The sequence below is a fragment of the Embiotoca jacksoni genome, unplaced genomic scaffold, assembly GCF_022577435.1.
Source record: "Embiotoca jacksoni isolate LCO1_2020_lvr unplaced genomic scaffold, fEmbJac1.0.p SCAF_11, whole genome shotgun sequence".
In the NCBI taxonomy this organism is placed as follows: Eukaryota; Metazoa; Chordata; class Actinopteri; family Embiotocidae; genus Embiotoca; species Embiotoca jacksoni.
Genome location: NW_027185241.1, coordinates 10,775,981 through 10,791,009, shown reverse-complemented (window position 1 = coordinate 10,791,009; position 15,029 = coordinate 10,775,981). Strand labels below are relative to the sequence as shown.

Here is a 15,029-nt window from a genome sequence, read left to right as displayed (position 1 = left end):
TTATAGTGGCGTGCCCCATCGATGATGAATTTCCTCAATGACTACCTCCGTGAGTGTTCCCAAAATTCACCACAGCACAACACAGAGTCTATGTCCTGACCATCCCTCAGGCCACAAATGATCTGCATCGGGCTATAATTTGGGCAATTATGAAACAGATTAAGCCATGATGCATTTACTGGACGAGATCAAGCCTGGCTTTACTCTGATACCCTGAATTTCTTAATCCTGCTTTTGTGAAACAGCCCAAAGACCCCAGGACTCACCTTTCTTTTAACTGTCTGCCTGTCCAGTGACTTCCACTATTTTCCATGAGAGGGCGACAAAGTACTACCAAAGAAAAACACTGCACTCTGTAATATGTCAAAATATGTGGTGATAATAGGCTACATGAAAGAAGGTTTACTTTCTTAACCATATTTATCACTCCATCTCGACGTGAAGTGTTATGATTTTTATATGACTGTGAAGTTTTCATCCTGAATAATATTGACAGTTCAGTGATAAGTGTTGCAGCGGTGTAGATGTTTTTGTAATGTTTGACTGCCATTTTGGCCATGTCAGTATTGAATGATAAATTAATAAATATTATACAGTATTATATATGACAGACTGGCTGCTTAATGGTCTGAAGCCCAGTGTTCACTTTAAATTTCATTATTGTCTTAAAGTTGGAGAAGATGTTGACTGTCATGCCATCAGTAATTATAATTATTCTAAGAATTTGTTTAAACCTGCAGTGTGGAACTTTTGTTTCTCCCTACTGCTAATGATAGTAATTACAACATTAAATTTTTTTTTTTTTTTTTTTTTTTTTTTTTTTATAAATTGTTAATAAATGGTGGATTACTAAAACAATAGGAGTCACAACACCCACCAAATCACTCATTTCATTTACAGAATTTGTTCCAATCGGTCCAATAACATTTGAAAAGTTCTAGAAGAGACGCACAAATAAGCTATTTCATTACAATTAAAGTTAGCATAGGGTGAAACCCGAAGTTAGACAGCTCGACCCTTCAGAAGTTTCTAGTGTGCAGGCTGTACCTGTAGAGCATGTCCAGTTTGCATTGAACTAGCAGCACGGGAATGTCTCACCAAACACCAGATTTTAAAACTTTATTCGGTGACATACAGAGTAATTTCTCTGGTGGTAGTAGGTTTAATAACTTATTTGCCAGGGGTCAGATTTGGTTTGCTGTTAGTCTTTTTAAAAGACAGAGACAGAACTTCATTTTACGTTTCATGTACAAAAATATATTTATTAGAAATGTTCTGTAAATACAGACAAAACATATTTACAACAATGAAACAAACAGAAAAGATCCTCAACATGAGATCAAGACAGTCAAATCAAGAAAGTCAAATCTTTCCACTTCAGTGGATGAAATCTTTTATGACTCAGCTAAAGTGACCCCCTAAAGCAGCCCACTGTTGGTATTCCTTTTTTTTTTTTTTTTTTTTTTTTTTTTTAATGGGGGGGGGGGGGGGGGGGGGGGAGACAATGCATCATCACTGCAAAAAAAAAAAAAAAGGATTCAACTTTCTCCAGGACAGATTTTTTTTTAATGAAGTCCACCTCTTCTACCAGCAGAAGAGCATGTCAACCAGCAGCTCCAGCAGATTAGCCTGGCCGATCACAGGCCTGAAGAAGAGTTCAGTGATGAGGCTGGGTGTGATGCTCTGCAGCATTGAGGCTGTGAGGAGGATTCGAGCAAAGCGTTCCTGGTGCCCCGGGTGGAGGAGCTGGACCACCTCGCTCAGGGCGTGCTGAGCTTCCTGTTGCAAGCCTTCAACAAAGAGGGCTGCCTTTAATTCTGGTACATCTGTTGATGGTAAAAATAGGAAGGTAGAGTTATATGGATGCATAATGCCATTTTTTTACAAAGCATTATTTCAGCACTAATTGATAATTTTACAGTAAGTTTAGAAGCAAGATATCAATTTGGAAGTATTTTTAATTCTAAAATCCAAGTGGTACATACCTGGATTAAATATTGTGGTCCCTTTGAGGTATGCGTACTCCTTTGGGCTCAAATCCAAACTCCAAAACTTTCTGAGGCAAGACTTGAGTTTGCTGACACCGGCCATGGTGGGCTGCTCCCACTCAGTCTCAGTCCTCTCCTGACGGTTCAGGAGTATCTTTTTCAGCATGCTGTCAGCAGGGATGTCCGTCACGTCAAAGTCCACACGCTCCTGTGCCAGACCCAAAATGAAGAGTGGTGCCCAGCAGTTTTTGAGAAGTGCGAACTGGTCGTTCTGCGGCAGCTGGTTAAAAGCAGGTAAATTCTTCATGAAATGGAGGGTTTTAACCAGAACTGCTGAAGCCTCTTTGCAAATCTCAGAAGGCCTTTTCAAGCACACCGTCCGTCGCACCTCACAGTTGCATCTGTGAGGTACTGACATGTAGTTGAAGTTGTCTTGGCTTGGTTTGCTGCAGTCCATTTGGCTCAGGATGTTGTAGAGGATAGGATTTGACAGCCTATCGCTGTTGGTCGAACAATGACATCTGTTATCCATTTTACTTGACTCAGAGATGGAGTTATGCAGTCTTTAGTTAAGTGTATGCGTCCTCTCACAGGATGGGCTCTTTATGAGCTTGTGAGCATTGCTGCGGCTACTTCCAGTGTCCCGGTATTTATAAGGCCAACCCTCCCTGTTGAGTGGACCTTGACTTGTCAATACGCTCTATATGAAAAACAACCGTGTACTCTGCCAGGTGACTGCTGGAATAACCCCGGGAAACAGATAAGCTTTTCTCAATGAAAGGGAGCTGCTGGAGTAAGCCTGAGTATCAAGAGGGTTGGGCCTTATCTTGGAGCCGGTGTCATTAACCCAAGCAGTACCAAGCTACCAAGGACTGCAGAGGTAATCAGCCTCACACAGTGTCCCCGCAAACTGGCAGATCACACCTGTAGAGCTGGAAAGAGGCCAAAGCAGAAAGAGGGCGTTGACCTACAAGTTAAGTACTCAAGAAGTGTAGGCTTTTTTTCTCTTTTTTTTTTTTAAATGTATCTGATCTAATTACACAACTGGATTTTTGAGGCCTAATTTGGTAGAAATTGGTTTAAAAAACTGTTTGATATTGTGAAAAAAAAGAAGTATAAAATTGGTTTTCTCAAGTGCTTTTGCCCACATCTTGAAACATTCTCAAAGTTCAATTGATGCATTTGTCAAAATAGTTTATATAATACAGCATAACACCGTAATTTAGGCCTACCTGCAAAAGATCATAACTCACACAAAACATTTAATTCAAGGGCCAAAACAAAGTTATTGTCTTTGTCCTAAAAATGTAAAAGTCACAGTGCTTGTCAGTATGGCTGTGTACCCTGGAAATGTTCCTTTCATTTACGTTTCAGTCTTGTTTGATTTCTTCATTGACACAACATTTTTACCGTAGTAGAAGGTATTTTTTGTCAAACTGAATGTTGTTGTATATAAAGCTGAATGCTAGTAAGAAATAGATTTCATCAGTAGAAGGTTTTACATTACATATTGAACTTACATTTTCATTAATATTGCTCCTGTGTTTTTATTAACGTAATGTAACTGTCTTACACCGCAATAAACAGAAAACTTACACAGCACAATATAGGCGAACACTGTTTCTGAGTTATAGCACCGGGGTCACCTCTGACCACCAACATGTAAGCAGTTCATCCTTGAGTCAAGTGAGAACTTGTTCCAAATTTGAAGAAATTCCATCGAAGCGTTCCTGAGGTATTGAGTTCACAAGAATGGGAGGACATGAGGCGGACGATGGAAGGAACACCATCAGCATCCTTTACTGGACAGACATTCCCTGATGACATGGTGGAAACTGACATTATCCCAAACAATTAAAAAACATCAAAGCCTTAACAAACCTCTCTCATTCTCAGGGATAAGATGTCTGCATAGGAGTGGTTCCCAAACATTTTCATCTGACGCACCCCAACAGGCTTGTCGGATGTAAACACAAAACCCTTTCTAAACACCACCTCTCGTGTTTCAATGTGGCCAATTGAACTCATTAAATAGAATATTATTTACCGCTAATAATCATATCAAAATAGACGTTGTTGGTCAGAGCTATTTATTCATTTGCTTTTCAACACTTTATCTATTAGTTTTAGCTATTTAACCCCTTTATACATTACTTTTAGGATAGAACTGAGTTTGCCAGTTTTTTGTTCTGAAACAACAAGTTGTCCAACATAATCAAGAAATCACAGATTATGGTGTCTGTTACAGGTGGTACAATGTTCCCCTTGTCATTTAAATACGTTTATCCTAATTTATTATCTTCCCCCGTGCCTGGCACCGAGGATTGAGACTGATAAGCAAATTACTTTATTACGGTCGCAAATAAACAAACAGCAAAATTATGAGCTCCTTTAGTCTGGACATTTTGCACCATGAACCTTAAATAGTAAAATATTTACCACATTATATAGTCCCAGATGACACAATATGTAAAATATTTTGCTCTATATTTTTTGGTGGGACACTTGTGAAAAAGCCTAACAAGCTTGAAACCGTCACAGGCTGAAAGATCTAGAAGAAGATGTGAACCACAGAACGATGGAGTCAAGGTCAGAGCCATAAACTGAATGACTCCAATAGAGAGATTACGTCCCAGACACAACTGGCAGCACCAGTCACCGAATGTTTGTTTTACCTCATCGCTCTCTTTACTCATTCTTTGAATACTCCAGAATATGTTTCATTGCCTCATTTTTTTTCCTGGGGAGATTTCATTATGATACACTGTGATTATTCATGTGAGACGTAATGTCCATACTCAGAGAGGCTAAATCATAACTGACCACAGTTTCAAAACATAATAAATCGATGTTATCGTCAAGCCTTTCAGTAGAGTGACCTATAATGCACTAAGCAGTCCTCAGGCTTCATGAAGCATGCTGACAGTTGTAAATGCTTGTGATAAGGTGTATGTTTATAGAGGTTAGGAGCAGGCAGAGACGGACACGGAGGACAGTCATTTATCTCCACCGGGACAGTAAAAATAAAATGTCCTTCATTCTATAGGTGGATCAATTGCTTTATTCTGAGATCAAGGAAGTGAAACAGTCCACGTCTGATGAATCATGATGTAATGGCTGGCACCTGAAGAATGAATCATTTTTTACTATCATGATGTTTAAAATAATACACAAACTTCAACAGTGTATTAAGACACTTAACTGTGATTGCATTATTAGTTTTAAACCTGCAACAACCATTTCATAGAACATTGTATCACGAGATGATTTGAAGAGAACTCGGTTAACAAATCACTCCACACACTGAAACTCTTTCCTTGGAAAACTTCCCCCAAATGTTGACTTGCTGTACAATCCCTGGTTTATTTGGTGGCATCACCTGTGTGTGCATGATGAACATCATTTCTGGAACATGACACTTGACCCTGACCCAATGCTAATACAGCAGAGGTTCATTTGCCCGGCTCCGTTTTAACAAGGTCATTGACCCAAAGATCACTTTTACAGAGTGGGCTCATTTGAATGCTCGGGGAAAAAAAAGTAATTTCATTGTACTGGCATTCAAATTCTTAGAATTATTTTCCCGTTTCCACAAAGAACATTGGTTTACTAACAGAACAAAAGATGTCACAAATTAATTCAAGCCACATCCAGCCACCAACCACAGTGCTATGTGTATGTTATTTGTTTTTAGTTAGCAAAGTTAAATGCATCAAAAATAAATCTGCCATTCCAATTTTGAGTATCCATCAGAATACTTGGTTTGTACTTTCTCTCCTCTAATTATATGGATTTCTTTGTTGTGTACTCTTCCAAGCTAGCAATTAGTTTATTGTACTTTTTAATTTTACAGCACAGACAGACTGTCCATTTGTGAGACTTGGTGAAATGTGTATTGTTTCAGTATTATAAGAGCACCCTTTTAAGGTTTAGTATGTGCTTTCAAAAACCAGCATGGCTATGAGTAATGTACTTTAAAGGTGTAATATGATGTGTAAAGTGATGTCAGGGTCCAGACACCCTAGCCTAGTTTTACTGCCTATTACTATCGAAATACAATGATAAAAGCTGAGGTGAAGGCCAAAGGAAAAGTTGGCCTCTAGGTTAATGAACTCTGACTGAGCATATGGCTGCCTCTGAAAGAGGATTAAAAACACACAGTAACGTGTAAGATTCAAAAGGTTTTCTTAAAAGACCTAACGTTTGTTTTTTGACTCATCCAGCGAAGTTTTTAGAAGAAAGATAGCATGACTAGTATGAGCACTGGCTCATACTAGTCATGCTATCTTTCTTCTTAAATCAAAAACAGATATGTAAAGATGAAAACTGACCTAGAAACATAGGCCTATGTCTGGCTGTAATTTGAGTCTCACAGTTTTGTTTCACCTTTCATCATTTTTTACTGTTGTCAAGAAAGTAGAATTGACCACTATCAATGTTCTCATGAGTGGGTCATTTATACTTTATGTTGTGAGTCTGATACCACAGATGTGGCCTGTTGAGCCTGCTGCTGTCAATGAAAATAGCCTCTGTCAATGAAACTCTAAATTCCTAATCATAGGATGTCAAGGATATCAGGGGATTTGAACTTTGGACTGCAATAATTTATTTGTAAAACTGTGAAAACAACAATGCACCTTTAGATTTTTGAACATGATGGTAATATATTATTCTATACCTTTACAAAATTAAGAACAGAGAAAAAGAAAGAAACAAAGGGAGACAGTTAGTATCTTAAAATCTAGACTAACTTTGGTACTTGTGAACGTGTTTTTTCCACTTATTTTTTAGATCATTCTTGCCTTTGTCAATCTGTATTTTTGACTAGCTACCTATTATTCCTCCTTTTAAACTTGTAAGCACATTAGAAAGAACCTATTATACATAAAATATGTGCCGTGTTTATACATTACACTTTATATATAGTATATTTTATATGTAGAGAGCAAAGGAAAATCGTAGCTTTTGTAACATTTCCGTAAGCGGATATGACGTAATTTTTGAACCGTCGTTCCGATGACGTATGCTGCTCCAAATGAAAAACAATCATGGCGGACCTCGAAGCTGAAAGTCCGGTCTATTTTGCAATTAGCAACATCCCTGTAGCCTTTCGCTCAGCCAACCTGAGAAATTATTTCAGTCAGTTCATAGAAAGTTGCGGTTTTCTGTGTTTTCACTACCGCCACCGACCGGAGGTCCTCAGGGGGTCCGAGGACCCCGAGACCGCTGCGTGCGGAGACGGCGAGGAGGGCAGCTCGAAATCCTCTGAAACCGACGAGCTGACAAAACCCGACGCTGTGTCGAAGGAGGCGGTGAAGTCGTGCTGTTGTGTCGTCTCGGTTCGTGCTAAAGAAGCCGACAGGTTCATCAGGTTGTATGCGGGGAACCACTGGATCGACTCGAAGGGGAACTGGCTGTCCAGACGCTGTGTTATTAAAAGGATAAAAGTCTGTCACGACAAAGGTTAGAGACACAGTATGTGGATTCAAGGGTCAATTGAAGATATAGTTAGTTTACAGGTCGAGGGGAATACTACGTTGTTTATTATATCACTTATTTACTTCTTCTTAAGCCTGTTTTTAATGGCTCAGCACGGAGCAACGTCACGACTTAGAAAAGGAGCATGATTACAAAAGTTGCAGCTGTAACATAAAGCCTGCATTATAAGTTGCAGCTATGGGAGGTGTAGACACGTGTTACTGTTGATTATGTGTTGTCTTTTGTTCAATTGTGACATGATGTGTTGTCACTATTTTTTTTTTTTACATCTACCCTTGTTGTTTAATCTTCCAGATGGTGGGGCATTCCCTTACAAAACAAAGAACGAGCAGCGGCACCGTGTTTCATTAACAGAGCTTTTTACTGAGGCTGACCTCAAAAGCTTATCGGAGCTGAATCCACCCGCTCTGATGGAAAACGGCAACGTGGGCACACCGGGGAAAGTGTTCCTCCAGCTTATCCAATCCTGCCGCCTGCCTCCGCGCCTCATTCGGAAGTTGGACCTCACTTTCCCCAAAACCAGCTCTAACCGTCGCTATGGGAACGTGCCTTTCCGGTACCGCAACACTCGCACACTGCCGGCCACAGAAGAGACAGTGTTAACAGCTGCAGGACATGAAATATTAGGACCGGGCACTTTGGGTGCTCCGTCCTCAGGGTCAAGACGGCTCGCTGATGACACGGAAACAACACAGGCCGATGAAGAGGAGGAGGAGGAGGAGGATGCACAGTCAAATGCAGATGATGTGGGTTTAGGTTCATATCCATCAATGCCTGCCAGTATGTCAGATAAATGTGTCGTTGTTTGTGTAGGCTGTGATGTATCTCTGGCTGAATTGTCATCATTGTCATCCCTTCTCTATGTGGTTTGCCAAATATTTATGTGTTTTTTTGTTTTTTTTTGTAGGATGATGACTGCTGTGAGGAGTGGGAGCGCCATGAAGCTCTGCACGACGATGTAACGAGCCAGGAGCGAAGCAAAGAGAGACTGTATGAAGAAGAGATTGAGTTAAAGTGGGAGAAAGGGGGCTCAGGCCTGGTGTTCTACACCGACGCTCAGTACTGGCAGGCGGAGGAAGGAGGTAGGCAAACAAAACACCAATCATATAGTTTTCCACATATTTAGTAGTATCATATTATGTGTTCATAACAATCTTATAATAACAATAGCCCGCACAGTTCTGGGAAGTCAGACTGAAGCGGTTTTGTTTTGCTGGTGTTTTTTAGTGTGTTAGAAATCATTTTGGTGGTTCAGATTTGACTAAATATGTTTTCATATTGTTAAATTAGACCTCAAAATTCCACCCTACAATTATAATGACAGACATTAAAAGACAATTGTTGATATATTTCCCAGTCTTTCATGACCGCTTTCAAAAAAATGTATAATTAAATATTTTGTATTAAATTCAGATGAGTTGTTGTTTTTCTGTTACTAATACTTTAAATGAAGCGTATTTCTGAAATGAAATATTGATTACATTTCTGTATTTATTTCTGTCCTTTCTTTAGATTTTGATGAACAAACGGCAGACGACTGGGATGTGGACATGAGTGTTTACTATGATAAAGGTATCCTGGAACCATTTTACATCTCTAATTATCTTGACATAATAAATGAACCAAACTGTGTGCATAATGCCAGCAGAGTCAGATTTTCTTTAATCCAGTCCTTCCTCTCACAGACGGAGGTGACATGGATGCTCGTGACTATGTCAGAATGCGGTATGAAAATAGGCTGAGGGAGGGTTTGGAAGATGGATCAGGGCACAATCAGGCAATCGGCAGCTTTGAGAGGTTCACTAAGGTGAGGAGGTTGCGATATCGGATGGATTTATTTAATCTTTCACACTGTTCTTTCATATACATGAAATAAATTGTCTTCACATTTTTTTCCTGGATTTAGGGTGTTGGCCGTCGTGTGATGGAGAAGCAGGGCTGGAAGGATGGTCAAAGCCTGGGAAGCAGTCAGATTGGGATTCCTGAAGCCCTGGAGAATGAGGGCCAACATCCCAAATGCAAAAGAGGCTTTGGGTAAGTGTGAACACAAAAACAATCAACACAACAATAAAAGTCAGATATAATTGTATGTCTTGGTATGAGAATGAGTTGACATCAATGCAATTTCTTTTCTTTTCTGCAGGTATCATGGAGAGAAATTGCTCTTACATCGTGTAAAAAAGGCCAGGACAGATTTTCATATAACTACAGTGTATGATGAGCCCAAAGACACAGACGGAGGCGACACCTTACTGAGACGCCAACCAAGCACCAGTATGAAGTACAGAGGGTGGCTACCAGGTGGCAGCATTGGACCACGAAGATGACATTAGTTTAATTTTTAGAGATATAAAATACCCTGTAGTGTTTTATTTGCTCGTTGACTTGTTTTTATATTAAAATATTTTTCAAACCATGAAATCCATTTGTGAATATTTTTGCCTTTGTGCTTTTTACTCACTTACGTTATACACAAAATATTTTTTTTCTTCCTATATTAATCCCGCACATTTGTATGCAACGCACGAATGTAGTAGTGATGTAATAATTTCGTGTATGAGCGCGGCTGTAATAATACATACGGTGTTATCAAGGAGGACGTCGTCTTGTACTCGTTTTCAGGTGCGGCTTTTATTTTGACAGATTGGTCACGTAACCCGGATGTAGTTTGGATTAGCTTTAGCCTTTTAGTAACTACAGTACGCATGCAAACATAACGGCGGCAGACGGTAATTATCCATCAGTATTTATGACATTTGTAATACCAGTCCACACTAGTAGTACAGAAGTTGTACCTTGGTTTTGGAAGGTTTCTTTTTCACGTCACACGCAAACGTTTAATGAGCAACATTTAGGAAGTTTAAGTCATCAACTTGTCTTGCTTGTATTGATGACGCCAAAATGTATTTATAGCAAATGAGTTCATATCAAGAGAGCTGAACTCGAGCCTTTGTTCTACTAATATGAGACGCTTTGACTCTGCCAGGTAACACCCCAGATGCATGTTGATGCCCCGCACAGGACATCTCATGTGGCCCATCTGACATCCTGGTCCATTTGATGTGAATCTCTGCAGCCTCTCCCCCCCCCTTCCCCCCTTTCATTGAGCACTGAAACCATGTCCAACCAGACAGGAGTCCAGCCCTCTCTGCGCTTCGGTCAGGTGGTTATCGGGCCCCCTGGCTCAGGTAAAACCACTTACTGCCAAGGAATGCAGGAGTTCCTGACTCACCTGGGACGCAAGGTGGTTGTGGTGAATATGGACCCCGCCAACGAAGGACTACCGTACCCCTGTGCAGTAGATATCTCAGAGCTGGTCACTCTGGACGACGTCATGGACGGCCTGACGCTCGGGCCTAATGGCGGGCTTCTTTACTGTATGGATTATGTGGAAGCAAATCTGGACTGGTTAGAGAACAAGCTGAAGCAGCACGGTGACTGCTACTTCTTGTTTGACTGCCCTGGGCAGGTGGAGCTCTACACCCACCAGAGTTCAGTAAAGAATATATTCTCACAGCTGGCCAAGTGGAACTTCAGGGTGAGCTTCTTCGGCATTCAGACGATGGGAATGAATTTATGTCCCCCGAGCTTTAAACTGATACTTCACCCGCACAGTCATCGTGTTAAAGACATTTCATCTTTAGACCGCATTCAATTGTTATGATTGTCTTTCTCCCTCTGTTTTGCTTAGCTGACAGCAGTGCACCTTGTGGACTCTCATTACTGCGCTGACCCAGCCAAGTTCATCTCCGTGCTGTGCACCTCTCTGTCCACCATGCTGCATGTGGAGCTTCCCCATGTCAACGTCCTCTCCAAGATGGACTTGATTGAGCAGTATGGCAAACTGGGTAAGTTGGGGGCTTTTGGCTTTATGTCAAACGCACACACAAAAATAAAAAAAAATTACAAGAGAGGATTCTTAATTATAGTTCTCCTACATACACCTGTCATTTAAAAACAAAACAAAGTATTGCATTTTCTACTTCATTTTATCTACCATGTTGACAGTTTTCCTGTCTGTCTCTTACTTTACAGCCTTTAACCTTGACTTCTACACGGAGGTCATGGACCTGACCTATCTTCTCGATCACTTGGCGGCAGACCCCTTCTTTAAAAAATTCCACCGTCTAAATGAAAAGTTGGCAGAGGTCATACAAGATTACAGCCTCGTCTCCTTCGTGCCTCTCAATGTGCAGGTATCACTGCTGTATTTCAAATATTTCTTGTCACACAAAGCAAAGAATAAACCTCACTGACTCAATATATTTGATACTTTTGGAGGTATATTTGAACTATTAAGAACTAATATTGCTGCACATCAAGTGAATCACAGCATGCCTCAGTAAATTGAACAAATAAACTTTGTAAATAAAGGTTCATTAGATTGATTTGTGCTGTTTTCCAGATGGATTAGATTCATTTTTAACAATATCTCCCGATGGAGAGCAAAGGAAGTGAATTGTGTGCTGCAGGGATATTCTTTTGGTGGCTCACTTTCTTTGTAACTCAAATTAACTGACTGTTCTTATGAAGAATGTATTTTAAATTAATAGCATTAAGTATTCAATTATTTGTATTATTATTATTATTATTATTTTTTATTGTATCTGTAGCTTCTTTCATATCTATTTTTTGCACCGTAATCTAAGGCTGTTGAGAGATGTGTGCATGGAAAGAGTTCCTTCATTACATTTTTCTAGATGGGTCACAAAAGGGTTAAGCTCCCACAGAGCATCCATACCAGTTGTAGAAGAATAGTAGAAATGGCCTGAACGTCCAACATGAATTCATCTCGGGCCTGTCGAAGGATTTGTCAAAGTCGCTCATCGTATATATCATCTCATCGTTTAAGCAGGTTAATGATAAATCACTTCTAGAACTTGAAATTGAAGAGTGGATCAATTTCCTGCAGATGGATTGGATTGTTAAAGGGGAGCGGACTGTCTGCACACTGTATTCATTACTTCTTTATGGAGAATGATTTGATCCTGTATGTGTCCAGAGACAGGAGGCCAGACCATGTGCCTTCGCTGCATATGGGATGAGTATTCAATACAAAAAGCAGGAGGTTGGCACTCTTGTATCCAACATGGTGAAATTGCAGCCTGTATGCATGTCTGTGTTTCCTTCACACTCTCAAAGCAACCACCAGTTACCTTGGTTACCTATGTTACTTATTACCCCGCCAATTTAGAAAGCAAAAACGGCCAACACCCTTAAAAAGACAAAATGCTAAACTCTTAAAGTGTTGGAGGTAGATGGAGTTTGAAGTTTTATGGCTTAGTATGCATCTGTTGCTTATCTCACAATACAAAGGCTGACAATACACTATTTGAAGAGGCCGCATGAACTCATTTTCAAGAAGGCTTCAAAATCTTTTCGAGGGAGGTCCCTTCATGCAGTAGCTCTCACTACGAAGGGAAATTTACCGACTTTACTGACTACTTTTATATTGATACTTAAATGTCTTCAAACAGTGTATCGTCAAGGTTTCAGTGAGAGGTTTTTTTTGGTAAATATTTAGCTGGCGTGTAGTTTCACTGAATGTTTGCTGGGAAACCTCTCGATGAAATGCTTCTGTTTTCTTGTTGCCAGGACAAAGACAGCATGATTCACGTCTTACGGGCAGTGGATAAGGCCAATGGCTACTGCTTTGCAGACCTGGAGGAGAGGAATTTGCAGGCCATGATGTCAGCTGCTGTGGGGGCTGATTTCCAGTTCAGCTCGTATCCTTTCCTAATCACTGTGGTGACTCACTGTGACTCATCTGGTTCCAAGTCAAACTTAAAGATTTACACAGGGTGGCTGAAGAACTTTGCACACTGGTGTTTGTAATGACTTTCTAATAACCTGAATATTACAATCTATATTTGAAATTGCTATTTCTTTTTTCCTTCACATTTGACCCTGCAGTACGCTTGGAGTGCAAGAGAGGTACGTTGAAACCAGTGGAAAGAACGTGGAGGAGGAAATGATGAACCTGTAAATTGAAAAGCCCAAATACGAGGACAAAAGTTGTTGCCTTTTTAGCACCAGTACATCAGAGGAAGTCTTGGCGACATCCATCTTACTTGGCCTGAATTCTTAGCTTCTCTACAAAAGCAGTGGGAAGACGGCAGCTAAATTTGGGTGCCGTAGGTGCTTCAAGGTTGCACCACACCTCATAAAAATCACAATGGGGTAGACTGGAGGGAGCACAAGGAGACCGTTTCTTCAGTTATAAATAATGTGAGGTCTGATTAATGGTATTTTTGTACTGCAGTCTTTACAGACAACACAGGAAACTTCCAGTCAACGCTAACACATTTTCTTAAAATGTATCAAAAGTCCCTTATTTTTGTTTTTGTTTAAGTATGGTAGCTGTTTGTGACCCCAATATTTTTTTTGAGGAAAATGTCCATGTGCAGCATCCCGGGGTGCAGATGCTGTGTTTACAGTCGTGTTCATCAAATAATAAAGTGACTGCAGTGAATATAGACATATATTCCTTTCTTATTGTAGATTATTAGTGCATAAATTGAATCTTTAAAAAGTGTTTTGTGTATTTTCTTTCTTTTTTGTAAAATTTGGTGAAATATATCAAATAAAGATTTGTATATCCTCCTGCATGTGCATATATATATTAGTGAGGGAGATATCTGAAAGAAAGATGAAGAGAACAGTGTTTTCCCCCTTAATATGCAGAGAGCCTTGGATTCTTTATAACGTTTGCTGAACTTTGTGTAAAGAAAAAAACCCGTTTTGTGCAATGTACAAAGTATAAGGGGAAAAAAAAAAAATCCAATGAACCCACACAGCACAGGCTACTTTTAAAAAAAATAATAATGTCCATAGAATATTTGTTTTAATCAAAGAAGAGCTCAGCAACACATCAGAAGTAGTAATGACTTTGGCCAAGAGCAAGTCCTTGTATTTCGGGTGTATTGTTCGTCCAGCAGATGGCACATGGGCTTGCAAATCCTCCTCCCGCATCCACAAAACTCCGCTCCGGTTCTTCCCAGCAGCCAAAGCAGAAAAATTAAGTCAGGCGGGGAGAGGAAGCCACATTAAATCTGTGTTTCTGCACAACTGGCCCTGTGTCTGGTCTCTGGGATGGAAGATCTTCTCTTTCTAAATGTTACTAAAAACTCTCCCTCTTTACTTTAACTGTTTCCACCTCTGCTATTGTGCTCTTTTCTTGTCTGCCCCGCTCAGTTTCAAACCTCCCATTATAATTTCACCATTGCCATTAAAACAGAGTACACACCCGCACACACGAGGCTTCATGTGCGTGCATGTGCTTCTCGTGCAGAGCTGTAGTCTGACTAAAATAAAGCGTGATCCACTTTGCTTGCTTGCACTGATGTGGGAAATCACATTAACCCCGTGTGGTGTGATGTGGCTGTGAAATTATATGTGGACAGCTTCTAGCCTGCAAAGCTGTGTGTGTGTGTGTGTGTGTGTGTGTGTGTACATTAGGGGGGTGTGTCAGGCAGAATGTTAAATTGTGTTTCGATGTTTGTACATGTGATCAAGTATGCCTTCTCATTGGTACTTCCTGCC

At 40.2% G+C, this 15,029-nt stretch overlaps 3 protein-coding genes across 3 annotated transcripts; 2 read left to right on the top strand and 1 right to left on the bottom strand.

Annotated features, from left to right (window-relative positions):
* Positions 1–1,501: 1,501 nt before the first annotated feature.
* On the bottom strand, positions 1,502–2,593 carry nr0b2a (nuclear receptor subfamily 0, group B, member 2a). The gene is made up of 2 exons (XM_069139854.1): positions 1,986–2,593; positions 1,502–1,826 (listed from the first exon to the last, which is right to left on the bottom strand). The coding sequence occupies exons 1-2, from the start codon at positions 2,518–2,520 to the stop codon at positions 1,585–1,587; spliced, it is 777 nt and encodes a 258-aa protein (XP_068995955.1). The 5' UTR covers positions 2,521–2,593; the 3' UTR covers positions 1,502–1,584.
* Positions 2,594–7,031: 4,438 nt separating this feature from the next.
* On the top strand, positions 7,032–9,897 carry gpatch3 (G patch domain containing 3). Its single transcript, XM_069139843.1, has 7 exons — positions 7,032–7,451; positions 7,782–8,233; positions 8,395–8,569; positions 9,000–9,059; positions 9,173–9,294; positions 9,394–9,521; positions 9,631–9,897. The coding sequence occupies exons 1-7, from the start codon at positions 7,037–7,039 to the stop codon at positions 9,812–9,814; spliced, it is 1,536 nt and encodes a 511-aa protein (XP_068995944.1). The 5' UTR covers positions 7,032–7,036; the 3' UTR covers positions 9,815–9,897.
* A 257-nt stretch (positions 9,898–10,154) lies between these two features.
* Positions 10,155–14,090, top strand: gpn2 (GPN-loop GTPase 2). Its single transcript, XM_069143133.1, has 6 exons — positions 10,155–10,216; positions 10,474–11,025; positions 11,179–11,335; positions 11,523–11,683; positions 13,083–13,213; positions 13,401–14,090. The coding sequence occupies exons 2-6, from the start codon at positions 10,606–10,608 to the stop codon at positions 13,471–13,473; spliced, it is 942 nt and encodes a 313-aa protein (XP_068999234.1). The 5' UTR covers positions 10,155–10,216; positions 10,474–10,605; the 3' UTR covers positions 13,474–14,090.
* Positions 14,091–15,029: the final 939 nt, after the last annotated feature.